The sequence below is a fragment of the Hyperolius riggenbachi genome, chromosome 5 (genome assembly GCF_040937935.1).
Source record: "Hyperolius riggenbachi isolate aHypRig1 chromosome 5, aHypRig1.pri, whole genome shotgun sequence".
NCBI classification, from domain to species: Eukaryota; Metazoa; Chordata; class Amphibia; order Anura; family Hyperoliidae; genus Hyperolius; species Hyperolius riggenbachi.
In genome coordinates, this window is record NC_090650.1 from 204014326 (window position 1) to 204033139 (window position 18814).

General features: G+C 42.8%; 1 protein-coding gene across 2 annotated transcripts in view; it reads right to left on the bottom strand.

The window, feature by feature from the left end:
- The window catches only part of SLC9A3 (solute carrier family 9 member A3), a 178622-nt gene that overhangs the window by 56155 nt on the left and 103653 nt on the right, over positions 1–18814 (bottom strand). For both annotated transcript variants that reach the window (XM_068236599.1, XM_068236598.1), the window contains exons 5-6: positions 7501–7678; positions 3205–3425 (exon numbers count right to left, since the gene is read on the bottom strand). In XM_068236599.1, the coding sequence (XP_068092700.1) occupies positions 3205–3425; positions 7501–7678 (399 nt within the window). The remainder of the gene's footprint in view (positions 1–3204; positions 3426–7500; positions 7679–18814) is intronic.

Consider the following 18814-nt stretch of genomic DNA (forward strand, 5'->3'; position numbering starts at 1 on the left):
TTCCCCCGCCTCTGTTACCTTCCTCCAAGCGGAAGCCAAGCTGCTTCCTGGGTCGCGCCTTGGCTTCCGATTGGAGGAAGCTAGTGGAGGTGGGGAGCAGCGGGGGGAGCCTGTAATGGAGCCAGCAAAGTGGAGGAGGCTGATTGACAAGCCTCAAGTAAACAGAATGGCTAGCAACAAGCAGATTGTCGCTAGCCTGGCTATATTTTCAGGGGGGACAGCCGAGCGCAGGGGGCACTAGCAACTGCGATAGAAGGACACAGAGGCATGTCATTGTGTGCACCTGACATGCCTCTGGGTCCTATTAAGATTTAAAAATTCTGACTCGGGTTCTGTTTAAGACAGGGTCTCTCAGTTCAGTCCTCAAGTACCCCCAAAAGTGCATGTTTTATGGAAATCACAGAGGTAGTTTATCACCTCTGATAAGACACTTATTACTTCAAATGTGAATTTTTGTGGTTTTCTGCAAAACATGCACTGTTGGGGTTACTTGAGCACTGAGTTCAGAAAGCCTTCTTTAATGCTAGGTACACACTATAAGATTTTCTGGAAGATTTACTGTCAGATCGATAATCTTCACCATGTCCGATCTGATTTCCGATTAATTTAGGATTGTTTTCCGATCAATTTCCGATAGAGGTGAACGGAAAACAGTCAGAAATCGATCGGAAAATGATCGGAAATCAGATCGGACATGTTGGAAATAATCGATCTGACAGTAAATCTGCCAGAAAATCTCATAGTGTGTACCTAGCATAAGGGACCTTTTCCTACAAATCATTTGGTCCACACAAGTTACTCTAGCACTGCACTGAAGGAACAGGTCAAAAGCTAGCCATACACAAGTCTGCTATGACCTGATATACCAAGCTGATTGATCCCTATCCGACTGGAATAAATTCAATAGAGAAAATTCCTACAACACATGGCAAAATCGTTTTCGATAGATTTCAGTAGACATTTATTGAGCACCGATTGGGCCACAAAAGTTGTACTGCTCAATGCCCTGCCCTCTTTGCATGGAGATTTTCCAAAATGTCAGATTGGTTGATAAACTGCCCAAAATTGAATCGATCAAATATGTTGGAGGAATAGATGACTAGTAGATTTGTTGAACGTGATCAAATCAGCCAGAGATTATTTGGAAAAATGAAAACATACCCAGGCTTGATCTCTCTAAAACTTGTAGTAAAATTGAAAATTAATAGTAGCACCACCATAGAAGATGCCTCCCAACACTGTCCTTCCAATGACAGCAATGTAATACACCACTTTGAAAATGATGGATTTCAAGCATAGAGTTAAGGTGCACTCTTAAAAATAACTTGGCCACATAATTTTATTAACATGATGGAAACTGTTCTCTGATTATTGCTTTAAAAGGCATCATTCATCATTCCCTTAGTTCAGAATTTCTTTATATAACGTCTAATGCAATTTAACGTACCGAATATAACGTAAGTCGAATATAAATTTTTTTTTTCATATATTACAAGAGTATTAGTTGAATATAGTTACCTCCTTTTTGTTTATTTGTAACTCAATTTTTATTGAGAATTTTTCAAAAACAAAACATTTTTAACAATTGTCATATGGAAACAACAGTTGAAAATACAAATATGAGATGTCGTCCGAACAGGGTGAGCATAAGAGTAAACAGTGGCTGTAGATAAGTTACCTAACATAAGCCCATCAGAAACACAGTTAGGTTTAGCTCATACGCATCATAATTAAGGCCTTTCTGAGGGACACCCTTCACAATATAAGAGCACGAGACTCAAACAAAAAGTAAAAATAATAACAAGTATTGCCTGCTAAAGTGTGAAATATCAGTATTACCGATAAGTTAGTCTCCCCAGCCCCCCACCCCAGAGCACCAAAACATCTATACTATTCTTAAATAATTCATTTGAGACACTATTTAGGCCTAAACATCTGCTTCTGATAACAGTAGTTCATAATTTATATCCCAAAAGTCCAATACCTTAGTAAATGTATCAGTTTGTTCATGAGTCATATAAGTAAGATATTCCATAGTTTGAATATACCGTATTCTCTGTACAACTTCCTGCACAGTGGGATGTTTTTCCAGTTTGAGGCTATAGCCACTCTGGCCAGAAAGAGGATATGATTCATCATTTTAACCGTATGTTTACGACAACCCTGAGGTGGTTTACCCAAAACAAAAACCTAGGTGTCCAGGGGAATCTCTTTTTTAACAACTTGTTTAAGCAAGTCCCTAATATGACCTCAAAACTGCTGAACAAAATGAGAATATATGAGATAAAGTACCCACCTCCCCACATTTCCTCCAGCAGAGGTTTGAAGTTTGTGGGTAGAGTCTATGCAACCTGTGAGGCGTGTTATACCAGCCAAAGAGAATTTTATAAATATTCACCTTTGTCCAGGAGCATAGTGATGTTTTTCTAGCATAACCAAATGTCTCCCCATTCTGCAATATCTAGGGTATTCTGTAGTTCCCTTTCCCAGTATGTCATTTAAGAATGCTTGGCAAATATCTCCTCAGGAGGGATGGTAAGGATAGAATACATTTTAGAAATTAAGTGGGAGGGTCTCTCAGTCTCCAGGGTCAGTGACTCGAATGCTCCAGTATGGATCAGCTTATTTCGGCGCGCGGCTCTCAGAGCCGAGTGCCGAAACTGGGCGCCCCATAGCAGCAATGCTATGCTGCGCGGGGTGCGTAGCGGTAATTTGGGGCTCTGGCGGCTGCCAGACCCCAAATTACATCTCCCTCCGAGTTGCGACAACTCGGAGGGGGAATAGTTTTTAACGGCGCCTCAGAGTTTAACGGCAGCGGTGAGAGCCGTCATTCGTCTCTCACTGCGCCGAACTGCGCCGCGCCGGAACAATATGCACCCTCCTCCAGTATTGTACTAGCAGAAAGTGCTGTGCAGAAAGAAGCTCCTTTTTCTTCCCTCGTAGTGGACCCAACAGTCTTCTGCTGGCCCAAACACGCCGTTAGTCACTGTTAGTCACTGTGAGTTTCAACTTATTTTAATATAATTGTTATGCTATTGCATAGTGCTGCAATTTTTCTACTTTACAGATTACTCTGAATAATTCTACTTACTGACTGTTCCTCAAAGTATAAAAAATATGTAATATGCATTAATTTCCATGGTGTCCAATTTGTAATATACAATTGATTGTCAGTGGATACAGAACAAAAAAAGTGAAACTTACCTATTACTCTATACACCGAGATGAAAACCAGTGTCAACAATATAAAAGCTGTATTCCACTTCCAAATGCTTGGATCAACAGCAGATATTCCCAGAAACATAAAGACAATTGTTTCAGCTCCGCTTGCCAGCATCTTCATGGTATATCTCACAGTAGTAGCAGATTGCTCAGAAATATTGGCTTTGACATACTTTTGGCAGAAAATTCCACAAAATGTAATCCTGAAATATTAGTTTTAGTTTAATTAGCTGATACAATTTACAAACAATTATTAAAATATAGAAAGGATTCCTCAGGCTAGTACTGCCAAAATTAATTCAAAATGAAATCCCCATTTTATCATTATCATCATCACCACCACGTTTTTTATTTATCAGGCATCTAAATATAGGGCTTATTGTATTTGTTTGGTGCCCTAGAAAAACAAAAGTTTGCTTTCCTAAAACAGAAAGAATTTGCGATAATTCAGGTTGGAGTGAGCTTGAGATGTCTCCCAGAGCAACACTTCTGAATATATGCAAATTAACCATTGTTAAAATAACCATTTGGTGCCCTAGGAAGGACAGCTTACTGCCAATTCTCCAGTGTGGTTTTACGACCAGGTTCCCTGCTGGTTGATCGCTGTACAGCCATTAATTCACCAGTACTCCCATACAGGTGGATGGAACTGTACAAAACCATTGGTTACCATTCTTGAATATTGCATACAGCATCTATCACAGCATCTATCACACAGTACAGCTGCTATTCTGCTTTAATAGACAAGCATTGGAATGGAATGCCATTACCAAGCACATGCCACTGCACATACTGTTGTTATGAGTGATTGTGATGCAGAAGATGGTGCTACTCTATGGTAAAGGTGTGATTTAGCACTAGGAATGTACCCATTGCTTCTTTTAGTTTCAAAAAGTTAATTGGCAGTTTACTTCTGGGTTCGTTTCTGCTGTGTGTTTCTGCTCTCTACCGTTTTTGCTGCTTGATCTTGCAGTCGATTCTCTTATCTTCCGCTCATTTTTCTTATCTTTTTCCATTCACTTCTATCAGAAATCGAGCGGCAAAAGAATCGAAAGGGAGATCGGACATGTCGGAAATTATCTATCGAACCATCTAATCACTTAAAAAACGAACCGTGTATTCCCAGCATTAGACTAAACATACAAGCAAAGATATGCCCCAGTGGAACAATGCAATAGTGTCTTTAAACAGATAATAATCATGTAAAACACATCCTCAACAAAAACATTGGACTGGTGGGGTAATCTAGAACATTTAATCAATATACAATAAAATACAGTAATTAGAGTAGACCCAGCACCTGAACAGGTAGCTACAATGCAGTCAAAATAGGAGTTTACAAGGAAAACGCACATGAATGTGTAGACCAATAAGATCAGGAGATTATATCCAGGGCTGCCATGTCTTAATAAATACCTCCAATGTGTTATTAGCAATTGCTAAGAAACATTCAGAAATTAGGATATCAGTGCGATCAAAAGAAATGGAGGACTCAGCAGATTGTTCAGAAACAGCCTCATCAGTCTGCCGACAGATTGTACACACACTCTACTGTCGCTGGAACGCCCGCCCAGTGGGAGGGTCTGACGGACCCGTCGTTCCTTATAGTCGTGCGTGTGTACGCACCTTTAAGGATTAGGAGCACATATTCTAATCTCCTCTCTTGTGACAGATAGTAAATCAAACTAATCCTACAAGGAAGCTAACAAAATACATCAATATGCACCATGCACTCACCAGCATATGCTTTGTGTATGATGACAATGGCCACAGACAGGGGAAGAGGGAGAGCTCTACATTAAAATGCCCTAGCTTGAGGTGGGGAACTTGGATTTGGTGTTTTTCTTAAAGGAACATACACACATGTACCTTTATCGTCAGCCAAAACGTCCGATAACTACCATTTCAGATGTTGATCGTTATGTGTTGCTCCATGGCAGCTGATCAGTATCTCTCAAGCATAGGACCCATCCTGTAGGATCTTTAAGTACCCTTGATGCTTGACCGATCACAATGCTATTTTAACATTTCTGTCCTCCAGCCCCCTCTATCCCTCCTTATTACTGTCAGAAGCCCTAATAGCAGCAGCAATTGTCTCCTCTGTTGAACTGCACCTGGAGAAACGTGGTATGTCCTGAGAGTCTGCTACTTCCTCCTCCTGTTTTTTGCTGAGATTCTACACAGTATCAAGTCTGCATAAAATCCACAATGAAAAAGTGCAATGCATCACTAAGTGCCAAAGTTTACAAACTGATTCTATCAAAAAGACAAAAGCCAGACTGCAATCAAATCTATTGATGACGGCAGGGATTCTGAAGGAGAGCCTCAAAGACTACAGAATAAAAAAATGATATGCAGCATGCAGAAAAAAACAGACTTTTCCACTGGAATTAGTTACAACCTGGTTATGGCTATATATGTCTTATGAAAAAATTTGTGATATTGACTCCGTGTCAAAGTTTGAACCTGTCTGGAGTCCACTGATAGCCCACTACTTTAACCTTTTGTTACTCAAATGGGATTCTTCTGGTGCACCCTTACTGGGCATGCCCAAGTAAGGTCCACGCATGCCCAGTAGAACAAAGCACTCGTGCACAGAGGGAAAAAAGCTATGCATGAACAGCTCTATTCTACAGGCCATGCATGAACCTTACTTGTGCATGCCCAATTCGTCTGTGCTTTTCCACTGCTGGGAGTGCATACTGAAGGTAAGGTAAGTATTTAACTTTTTTTTTTAACAGGTGTACTTTAACAAAAATGTATTGGCCTTAAAACTATTACAACCTTCTGTGTGGTTTGATTGCTTACTTTTACACGCTAGGCCAATGTGTATGGTGCCTCAGGAAATAAAATGTTCAGAACTACATATAAAAGCTATTTCTCCTGTGCCACTCACAGAGTATTTATGCAGGAGTAATTTTCAAGCAACATGGAAGCCTATATCTGTACAGGGGCTTTCAAGTTAAAGGGCTACTATCACAAAAAAAATATAATATTCGTAATATTTGAAACAAGATGCACTATCACTTTTTTTCCCCTATGTTCCTGTTACTTACAGTAGTTTGTAAACATTTGACAGATCGGACAGGTTTTTGATTAGTCCATCTCTTCATGGGGAATCTCAGGGTTTTCTTTCTTTTCAAAAACACTTAGGGCTTGTTCACACCTAGGGCGTTTTGAGGGGTTTTTAAGCGCTGGCGATTTTGAAAATCACTCTAAAAACGCTTGTGCATTGATTCCCTATGAGAGTGTTCACATCTGCACATTTCAATTGCTTTCCACTGACCAAAGCAGTTGTACCATTTTCTGAGCGTTTTGGCTCAATGGAAGGTATAAGGAAATCGCTAAGTGCTTGAAAAAGCGCATTGTATAGTGATTTCCCGAGCGCTTTTAAGAATAAATACATTGGGCTTGATTCACAAAAGAGTGCTAACTGATAGCACAGCCGTTTTTGTGCGAATTTTCGCATTTCGTGCGATCGCGAATTCGCACGACAGTGGTTTCGCACGCAAACGCAAATTTCAGGTTTGCATGCGAAAACGTTATCTTTTCGTGCAAAAATTCATGATTGCGTGAAGCGCGAAAACGGCCGTGCTATCAGTTAGCACTCTTTTGTGAATCAAGCCCATTGTATTTATTCTTTTTCCTGGGTCAAAGAGTTCACTTCCAGACTGACGTCAGGAAGTGAAAAAACAAAACAAATCGGTCTGCAAAAGCAATTAAAAAGGCGCTTTACAAAAAATTGCTAATGCGCAGGTAAAATTACGCACAAAAACGCAAGAACGAGTGCTGCCGATTTATGACGTGAACAAGGCCTTACTGAATAAGAGTTGTTCAGTCCATCTGCCAAAATAGTGTGCAAATGAGCAGGGAGGTTGGCATCTTTGTATACATATTTTTTTCAGAGAGTGCTTTTGTATAGGATAAAGGAAGCCCCTGTGAATCCCCCATGAGGAGATGGAAAGTCCAAAACCTTTAAGATCTGTTAGATTTTTACTGCCTAGTGTAGCGACAGCAACATAGGAGAAAAGTGCATTTAATCTGGGAGAAATGTACTTCTTATGTGTACACATATTTTAAATTTTACAATTCTTCGCAATAGTGGTCTTTTAAAATGGCAGGCTTTAATAATATGTATATATAATATGCTATTTCAAAATGGACACATTGAAATCTGTACTGTGTCCTATTTTTTTACTTGAGATAAAGTACAAATTATACTCAAATTAAACATAGGCGATGTTTTAATGGATGGGAAATAAAAGGTACGGTACTTACGCAAGAATGGCAGAAAGAGAAAGCATCTCCGATGTAAGATAAGATAGATATGAAATGACAAAAACAAATCCAGGCTCTATTATCCGTACATGTTTGGTAAATCGAGTAACCAAGCTCAGAAGGTACGCAAATATGATTCCAACCAACGTTCCTCCAATGCTTACAACAAAAAATGATACTGCAACAGGAAAAAAAGAAAACAAAAAGTTATATTCATGAAGTGTTTCATTAGTGACAGAAAAGCAGAAAAAATAAATGTGTTCTAACTTTAAAAGGCAACTGAAGTGAGAAGAATATGGAGGCTGCCATATTTATTTCCTTTTACTGTAAACAATGACCACAATTCACTAAAATCATACTAGTGATAATAAGGCAGGTGAAAACTTATCACCACACATCAATCAGTATTTGAAGGTGTAATTCACTAAAGAAGCTTGCCTTATTAACATGTAGTGATACACGTGTGTGTGTGTGTGTGTGTGCGCGTGCGTGTGTGTGTGTGTGTGCGCGTGCGTGTGTGTGTGTGTGTGTGTGTGCGCGTGCGTGTGTGTGTGTGTGCGCGTGCGTGTGTATATACTTGGTGTCTCTCTCGCCTTCCCTCTCTGTGTGCCTGCTGTGTATATTTCTCTTTAAACCATAAACTAGTAAAAAATAAAGCAGACTGTAATGATTGGTGTCAGCAAACAGAGAGAATCTGATTATTGGTGATCTGCGGTATCGCAACAATACAGATGATACCTGATTATTGATGATCTGCAGAATCACCAATAATACAAGTGTAACTAACCTCTGGACACCTAATACAGTAAAAGACAATAAAGACAGTAATAATTCACAAGATCGTGGAAATATCCACCACACGGCAATTCCTCAGAGGTGTGGTTACCTCTGAATGGGAACCCCGTGTGTGAGATCCTCAAACCGGCCCGGGCAAAGAGAGGAATCTCGGCCACTGGCAGCAATCGTCTGCTAGGGCAGGCGTCTCGGGGAGGCAAGCCTCAGAGATAACCCTACAGTGGGAGACGTTCCACTGAAGGGAGAAAGGTCAGACAAGCAGAGGTTCGGCAACATAGAAGGCGGCAGCAGTACAGAAAACAGAAGGCTGATTCAGAGTCAGTAAACAGGCAGGGTCGGCAACTTGAATCAGATAGGCAGAAGTACAAGAGCGATTAGAGTAAAGAGTAGTCAGGGATAGCCAGAGTCAAAACACAGGTAAATATACAAATACAATCCTAATCTAAGGTGTGACGTCCTTGGTATCAACACCTAGGAAATTAGACTAAGGTCTGAGCGCTAACACAAATGTATTCACGACAGCAGACAACTTGCTCCTGACAAGCAAGTTCTATATGTAGCCCGAGATCTACCCAGCACCGCCCCTGAGCCCCAGCAAATCCAAAGGGCTGCTGGAGTCAGCTGACCGGCCTGGTCAGCTGACTCCCCGTCTTGAGGCATAAAGTTCTTGTCTCCTCGCGCGTGCGCGCGTCATGCGGAGACTGAGAGCCGGCGAAGAAACGGGGGACCCCACAGGCAGCAACCATGCGGCGGAGTTCGCTGAGCATGCGGATTTCGCCGTCCGCACTGCCATGATCGGCGTCCCACACTCAGAGATGAGAGCCTGTGAAGCGGAGCCCGCTGCCGCGTGCACACTGGCAGCGGGTCCGCTAACCATTACACAGACTTTACATTGCAGTCTGTAGTTACACTCCACTTAACGACAGCTCAGGCCAGGTTATAATTACTCACACATTTTACAGTTGTTATCACTTGCATTCCTCTCTATGAATTAACATCCTGACTTTGGAATTCCTTTGTTATTTTAAGAATTGAAACTCACTCTTTAACTTAAAGACAGAACTCTTATTTTAAGGTTTGCCTGAGGTAAATTTCTTAGTGAATACTAAATGCTTTATCACCATGCCCCCCCCCCCCCTGCAGTTGCAGACCCTGCTCCCCTGTACTTATGCCCCTTATCAGAAGCAAGAATTCAACTTAAAGCGGTCTAACACCCAGCATTTCAACTTTGCTTTAAAAGATTGCTTACGGCTTAGAAACTATTATGCCAGATTTTTTTTTAAGCAGAAATTCACTGAATGGGTTAAACATGACATTTTAGTTTTGCATTTAGCTAGAAATCTGCATCAGTGCTGATGTTTAGATACAAATGTATCTTTGTTTGGAATGCAAATAGACCTCTGAAAAGCCTGTCTGGGAAGCCCTCTGTGCGGATTTCTAGCTAAATGCAACACTAAAATGTCATGTTTAAACCATTCAGTGAATTTCTGGTAAAAAAAAAATCTGGCATAATAGTTTCTAAACTGTAAGCAATCTTTTAAAGCAAAGTTGAAATGCTGGGTGTTAGACCACTTTAACCAATCACTTTTTCACTCAGCAGGGTTGGGTTAAGGACGGTGCGTACACACACCATACTTGCGCAAACGACGGGTCCGCCAGACCCTCCCGCTTGGCGGACGTTCTGCCAACAGTAGCACGTGTGTACGCGCTGTCAGCAGACTCAGGCTGTTTCTAAACGATAGGCTGATCCTCAGCCTGCCTGGAGGAGGTGCGTCAGCAGACAGGTGATCTAGACATAGTTTCCACACTCACCACGGGCCTGGGCAAATACACAGTACACATTACCGGGGGGAGACCAGTCGGGGGTCTGTCGGAAAATCGAACGCTGCTACCACTGTGAACCCGACCTACCGGTTTCGAGCTATATCTTTCCAGCATATTGCATTGATTGTTTTTATTGATTTTGGATGGAAATCAATCAAAATTATGACTGGGCAGCCATGTTGTGGCTTCAATCTCTGGCATAGTTGATCATAATGATCGAATCTGCCAGGGATATTGAGTGAAAAACAACTAACATGTACGAGCACCTTAGTCATGTGGTTTCTGCATGGATAAAGACTCATTTTCTGAACACCAATTAACAACTGCAAACCATTTCTCTTTGCACTGCAACATTCCAAAGCTGTTCTGTACTGTACAATTGAACTGGTTGTTTTACCAGTTCCCCAAAAAAGTTTAGTTACTACCATTGTGGTAGAAGGCAGGATATTTAACACAAGTTATTTGTGAATAAAATGGCAAAACAAATTTCACTTATTTTACACTAGTATTCCTATGGATAGCGTCACCAGAAATAAAATAATTAAAGGTTCTAGAAGTTAATAGGATGATTCACCATCTTTGCCTTTATAAGAGAAATGAATCCACAAAAATGAAATATTAGACAGAGAATATTTTGAGAGAAATGAGTATCTTATATAAACATACATATTAAGGATCATTGCTCCACTGTTTGCGCAAGCACAAGAATGTTGCATTGTTTGGTTGTGGCTAGGAACAAGTGAGGTCAGCATTGTATGCCTTGTGTAATCTCAAGCTATCCTTTGTCTAGGCTATAAAGAAGAGACAAAGCAACCTCTTCAAGCTCTAGTATATTGCTTAATGTATTTATTGGTATGATTAGTTCCCTGAGAGGCTCTGTAAATGAACCTTAATCCAATTGCAACTCTAGAAAGTCTCCCTGGCCATTAATTTGGTTTCTGTGTGTTGTACTTGTTAAGTATTTTACTGAACAAACTCTAAATGGAGAAAAAGTACAATGAGCAATGATCATTGTAGCCAACAAAAAAAGCCAGTGAATGGGGAAAAAAAATAGAATGAATGTAAAAGAGAAACTGGTGCTAAATTGCTCATCATTTGTACATTTAGGCCATGAACTGAACAAAGCAACACCTGTGTAATTTCACCCTATGTGGTATCAGCAGGGCCAGATCCAGACTTTTTACTGCCTGAGACAAACTTGTGAGGATGCTGTGTGTCCCCCTCTTGATTTGGAATGATCGCACAGCACCCGACAATTCGCACTGCAGGTTATAGCTGGTAGCCAGGTATAGGTGCCCCCGGTATAGGTATCCAAGTATAAGTGCCCCCAGTATAGGAAGCCAGGTATAGGTACCCCCTTTATAGGTAGCCAAGTATAGGTGCCCCAGTATAGCCATGTATAGGTGCCCCCAGTATAGGTTAGCCAGGCATGGAAGCCCCCAGTATAGGTAGCCAGGCATAGTTGACCCAGTATAGGTTAGCCAGGTATAGGTGCCCCCAGTATAGGTATCCAGGTATAGGTGCCCCAGTATAGGTAGCCAGGCATAGTTGCCCCCAGTATAGGTAGCCAGGCATCACTGCCCCAGTATAGGTCAGCCAGGTAAAGTTGCCCGCAATATAGTTAACCAGTATAGTTGCCCCCAGTATAGGTAGCCAGTATAGTTGTTCCCAGTATAGATTAGCCAAATAGGTGGCCCCAGTATAGGTAGCCAGTATAAATGCACCCAGTATAGGTTATCCAGGTGCCCCTAGTATAGGTAACTAGTATAGTTGCCCCCAGTATAGGTAGCCAGTATAGTTTACCCAGTATAGGTTAGCCAGGTAGGTGCCCCCAGTATAGGTAGCTAGTATAGTTGCCCCAGTATAGGTAGACAGTACAGGTTAGCCAGGTAGGTGCTCTCAGTATAGGTAGCCAAGCATAGTTGCCCCCAGTATATGTAGCCATGCATCACTGCCCCAGGATAGGTCAGCCAGGTATAGTTGCCCACAATATAGGTAGCCAGTATAGTTGCCCCCAGTGTAGGTAGCTAGTATCATTGCCCCCAGTATAGGTTAGCCAAATAGGTGGCCCCAGTATAGATAGCCAGTATAAGTGCTCCCAGTATAGGTTATCCATGTGCCCCCAGTATAGGTAGCCAGTATAGGTTAGCCAGGTAGTTGCTCCCAGTATAGGTAGCCAGGCATAGTTGCCCCCAGTATAGGTAGCCAGGCATCACTGCCCCAGTATAGGCCAGCCAGGTATAGTTGCCCACAATATAGGTAACCAGTATAGTTGCCCCCAGTATAGGTAGTCAGTATCGTTGCCCCCAGTATAGGTTAGCCAAATAGGTGGCCCCAGTATAGGTATCCAGTATAAGTGCCCCCAGTATAGGTTATCCGTGTGCCCCCAGTATAGGTAGCCAGTATAGTTTCCCCAGTACAGGTTATCCAGGTAGGTGCCCCCAGTATAGGTAGCTAGTATAGTTGCCCCCAGAATAGGTAGCCAGTATAGGTTAGCCAGGAAGGTGCTCCCAGTATAGGTAGCTAGTATAGTTGCCCCCAGTATAGTTATCCAGGTAGCTGCCCCCAGTATAGGTAGCTAGTATTGTTGCCTCCAGTATAGGTAGCCAGTATAGTTACCCCCATTGGCCTTGATTCATAAAAAGCAGTGCGATAAAAAAAATCTTGGCGGGAAATACCGCACTCGGTATTCTCCCGGTCTGGGTTAGCCAGGTAGGTGCCCACAGTATTGGTAGCCAGTATAGTTGCCCCAAGTATAGGTTATCCAGGTAGGTGCTCCCAGTATAGGCATCCTGCCCCCGTCTCTTCCCGGACACTACTCCTTTACCTCCTGGAGTCTACAGCTATCCTCCTCCACCACATTGTCCCTCGCTGTCTGATCAGCTTCTTCGCTGCAAGCCCAGCATGGTGTCCCGCCTGCCCGCAGACAGTCAGAGAGGAGAGCGGCTCACATGGTGACGGTGCGTATACAGGAAGTAAGTACTTCCTGTATATGCACCGCTACTAGGAGGAACTGGTGTGCTCTCTTTGTCTGCAGGCGGGCGGGTCATCAATACTGCGATCTCTGCTGCATGCCGCGCCGGGCATGCAGCGAAGAAGCTGATCAGAAAGCGAGGGATAATGTGGTGGTGGAGGATGGCCGCCAACTCCAGGAGGCCGAGCCGGGACAAGGTCCTCCAGCACCCAAGGCTGAGACACCAAAGTGCGCCCCTCCATCCCTGCCACCCGAGCCATCAAACACTGATTGCTATTAGACTAATAGGCGCCACAGGGCCCACAACCTCCCCAACACCTTAATCTCTAGTTATCTGGCTTGCAGTCACTGCCATGTATCCCCTTTTCTTATTTCTTTCTGCTTCAAACAGAATTAGGAATGAGAGCTGAATGAATTCTGCGCCCCCTCCTACACTGCGCCCTGAGGCTGGAGCCTCTCCAGCCTATGCCTCGGCCCGGCCCTGCCAGGAGGTAAAGGAGCTGTGGTTGGGGAGGGAGGGGTTGGGTTGGATGCTGCTCCATAGATGACCCCGCCTGATGCATGTCGTTCAGGCGGTGTCATGGCAGGACGGCCCCTGGGTATAAAGGCTGATCCTGATGCTGGGAAGGGAACAAAAAAAAAAGAATTAACGTTAAAGAAAAACTGTTGCTAAATTGCTCATCGTGCATAAATTTAGGCCATGGACTGAACAAACCAACACCTGCGTAATTTCACCCTATGTGGTATAAGCAGGGCCAGATCTAGACTTTTTACTGCCTGAGACAAACTTGTGAGGATGCAGTATGTCCTCCTCCTGATTTGGAATGATCGCACAGCACCTGACAATTTGCACTGCACATTACAGCTGGTAGCCAGGTATAGGTGCCCCCAGTATAGGTATCCAAGTATAAGTGCCCCAGTATAGGAAGCCAGGTATAGGTACCCCCAGTATAGGTAGCCAAGTATAGGTTATCCAGGTATAGCCATGTATAGGTGCCCCCAGTATAGGTTAGCCAGGCATAGAAGCCCCCAGTATAGGTAGCTAGGCATACTTGCCCCAGTATAGGTTAGCCAGGTATAGGTGCCCCCAGTATAGGTATCCAGGTATAGGTGCCCAAGTATAGGTAGCCAGGCATAGTTGCCCCCAGTATAGGTAGCCAGGCATCCCTGCCCCAGTATAGGTCAGCCAGGTATAGTTGCCCGCAATATAGGTAACCAGTATAGTTGCCCCCAGTATAGGTTAACCAAATAGGTGGCCCCAATATAGGTAGCCAGTATAAGTGCCCCCAGTATAGGTTATCCAGGTGTCCCCTGTATAGGTAGCCAGTATAGTTTCCCCAGTATAGGTAGCCAGGTAAATGCCCCCAGTATAGGTAGCTAGTATAGTTGCCCCCAGTATAGGTAGTCAGTATAGGTTAGCCAGCTAGGTGCTCCCAGTATAGGTAGCTAGTATAGTTGCCCCCAGTATAGGTAGCCAGTATAGTTTCCCCAGTATAGGTTAGTCAGGTAGGTGCCCCCAGTATAGGTAGCTAGTATCGTTGCCCCCAGTATAGGAAACCAGTATAGCTTTCCCCAGTATAGGTTAGCCAGGTAGGTGCCCCCAGTATTGGTAGCCAGTATAGTTGCCCCAAGTATAGGTTATCCAGGTAGGTGCTCCCAGTATAGGCATCCTGCCCCCTTCTCTCCCCGGATGCCACTCCTTTATCTCCTGGAGACAGCCAGAGAGGAGTGACAGTACATATACAGGAAGTAAGTACTTCCTGTATATGCGCCGCTACTAGGAGGAGCTGGTCTGCTCTCTGTCAGTCACGCCGGGCATGCAGCGAAGAAGCTGATAAGAAAGCGACGGTTAATGTGGTGGAGGAGGATGGCCGCCAACTCTAGGAGGTAAAGGAGCTGTGATCGGGGAGGGGGGCAAGCTGGATGCCGCTCCGTAGATGACCCCACCTGACGCATGTCGTTCAGGCGGTGTCATAGCAGGACGGCCTCTGGGTATAAGGGCTGATCCTGATGGTGGGTATACACGATGCAATTTCCCGTCTGATTGGCGGAAATCGGGTGATTATTTCCAACATGTTGATCGGGAGCAGTTTGGACATGTACACACACTACAACTTCCTGTCCTATTATCCGTCGATCAGACGGGAAATTGCATTGTATGTTCTCAGCATTATTGTAGACTGTCCTTGGCATTTTCTAGGGCTTTCTAGGTCTAGTCAAATGCTAGGACAATGTAAATCTCATTAAAGAACAAGTGACACCCATGCTGACCTAGAAATAAAAAACACATATATAAGTCGATAAATACTACTTCTACTTACATAACAGATGTATTGTGCTATCCACGTAATGATTCAAGTGAATTTTATAAAGGAAAAGCAGATAATCCTATTCTAGGCAGTGGCCATCTTGCCAAGCTAATGCTGACATCATATCCTCCCTGACTCTTGTGTTCCCCCTCCCTTCTCTTGCTCATTATGTATTCATTAGCTGCCCTCCTCCCAGAGTCTTCACACACTCCCACTGAGGTGTATACTAACAAGTACAGGTGTCCCTGACGATGCTGGTCTCCTCTTCTTTGATTCACTGAAATGAATGGCATCATCTGATCATGTTGTGCATCACCTACATATTGAAGCTTGGAATTTTTTCTAGGGGATCCCCGACAACAAAGAACTAACTAGTTTTGTTATTCTAGGTCTTATCTCATTGATTCTGAGGCAGTCTACCCGTATGTGTGTTCTGGTCAATTTTAAATTGATATATATATATTTTTTTGTATTTTGGTGATCAATAAAATTTATATTTTTGTACTTTTATATTTATAACCAGTTTCCTCCCATCCTTTAAGTCAAATTACAGCCAATTAAGCACATTTTTCAGTAGGAAAAAAAAACAAAAAATAAAAATACTATATATATATATTATTAACTAACAAGGCATTTGTGCGGTTCTATGTTGTAAATTAGTTTTGTGAAATCCAAGTATATTATGTTTACAGCTTTACCTCTTCCTGGATTTCAACTAACATTACCATTAAAAAAATAATAAAGAAATATATTTCTTTAAATCTGTATTTTATAAACCTGGATTAGCCATTGCTTTATTTTTTCATATATTCCTCACAGTAAGTAATCATTTAACTCTTAAAATCTCTTTCATAGAACAGAAATCTGCAGTCATTTCATGAAGACCTTGATTCCTCTTCAAATGTTGGCATTGCATTAATTTGCTTTAAGCCAGAACATTATGCGAGAGTCTTTAGTAACTGTACACAGTGGCTTGGAAATGACTGAGCCAAGTTCCTTGTGGACTCTTGGGTGTGAGACATCTGATCCTGGTACTTTATTTACATTTCATTTGCATGCATTTTGCTAAAGTGTTCCAGCTGGTGTCTACATCGGGAATGTAGACGTTTTGAATCTATTGCTTTTAATCTGAACTCATATAGCGGAAAGGGTATTTTGACAGGTGGGAGTGTGTCTTATAGTCCGAATGCTACAAATTTGGCCTGGTCCACTGTCTCCTGCAGCAACTTTACAGCCTGAGCAGACTGGAGACAGAGAGTCTGTGAGCACTGTCTGCAGGGAGATCTGTTATGCTAGGTACACACAATGAGATTTTCTTGCAGATTTCCTGCCAGATCGATTATTTCCAGCATGTCCGATCGATTTGCCAATCGATTTTCCATTCCAATTCTATGGAAAATGGATTAGAAAATCGATTGCAAATCAGATCGGACATGCTGGAAATAATTGATCTGCCAGAAAATCATTGTGTGTACCTAATATATACCATAACATGTTTTAATTGTCTACCCGCTGACATGCTGGGTGAAGGAAGAGAGAGAGCTGAGCCACTAATGTAGCAGTTTGTGCATAGCGCAGAGGCTGTGAGCTCCATCTGTGGGGACAAGATCCAGCAGCTTTTAATTGTCTACCCGCTGACATGCTGGGTGAAGGGAGAGAGGGCACTCCATGCACAGCTCTCCATGCACACTCGCTGGAACATTAGCCACCCAGCTCCCTCTCTCCCTTCACCTGGGATATCAAGCAGTGGACAGCCAATTAATACATGTTACAGATTTTCTTGCCGCAGATGGAGCTCACAGGGAGGACCTACCAGGAAGTGGAGGGCAGAGCTGCATGGCGGAGGTGAACAGCGACGCCTGTTGAATGTCTGCCTCATGGCTGCTGTGAGCGGCTCTCCTTATGTGATGTGAGGGGCTTCCATTTGGTCCCCTGCCAATATTGCCAAATGGACCTTCCTTCTGTCCCAGTCCTCCTAGAGGTAGCTTTGAACAGACACCAGCTGAATCTTAATAGCCTTGCCTGGTGGCTGAAAGGCATCAGATGGCCAGGTGAAGACCGATGATCACAATAAGGACTGTGATGGCATGACACAAAAAGTACAACAGTTATGAGTAACATCAAGAGTGTTGTGACTGATGGTTTGTGCTAGCTATGCACTGACTACTTTGCTTGCGTTGATGCGCTGTCCTGTTGTTCTTACACTGACAGGTTTTTGGTCTTCCAATTGATCTGCATAGGCTGTAGTTCTAGTTGCAGAACACTGGAGTGTTCCACTTTGTTGCAGTTCTACTGCAACCCAAATCTCCTGTTTTTGCTTGAATTAGGGGATTACTGTAACTGGGGGATGGGAATGACTGTAACTGGGAGATTATGGAGACGGTTTGGGGGGAGGGAGGGCAAGCTCCACAAGATGCCCCTGCACCATAGATGCACCAGGTTTAGTACACTGCTCATAAAAATAAAGAGAACACAAAAATAAGACATCCTAGGTCTGCATGAATGAAATACAGTATTCTTATTAAATACTTCGTTCTTTACATAGATGAAAGTGCTGACAACAAAATCACACAAAAAATTTCAATGGAAATCAAAGTTATCAATCCACGGAGGTCTGGATTTGGAGTCACACTCAAAATTAAAGTGGAAAAAAAATACTACAGGCTGATCCAGTTTTGATGAAATGCCCTTAAAGAGACACTGAAGCGGAAAAAAAATTATGATATTATGATTTGTATGTGTAGTACAGCTAAGAAATAAAACATTAAGATCAGATACATCAGTCTAATTGTTTCCAGTACGGGAAGAATTAAGAAACTCCAGTTGTTATCTCTATGCAAAAAAGCTATTAAGCTCTACGACTTTCAAAGTCGTGGAGAGGGCTGTTTTTTGACTTTTATTATCTCAACTGTTCCTGAACTATTTACTTTTTCTCTGCCAGAGGAGAGGTCATTAGTTCATAGACTGCTCTGAAAGAATCATTTTGAATGCTGAGTGTTGTGTAATCTGCACATATTATAGAATGATGCAATGTTAGAAAAAACACTATATACCTGAAAATAAAAATATGAGAATATTTTCTTTGCTGCTAATCTTCTAGTAATTATTCATAGTACACCACCAATTCACTATATCATATTTTTTTTTTCGCTTCAGTGTCTCTTTAACCACTTGCCGACAGCACACTCATACCGTGCGGTGGCAAAGTGGTAGCTGGAGGACCAGCGACGCATTTCTGCGTCGCCAGGTGCCTCCCTAATTAATCAGGAAAGGCCGCTCGCGCGAGCGGCCGTTTCCTGTCAGATCACGGAGCGGGTCTCCGTGAATAGCCTGCGAGCTGCTGATCGCGGCTCGCAGACTAAATGTAAACGTAGGAGACACATGTCTCCTTTGTTTACATTCTACGGCGCTG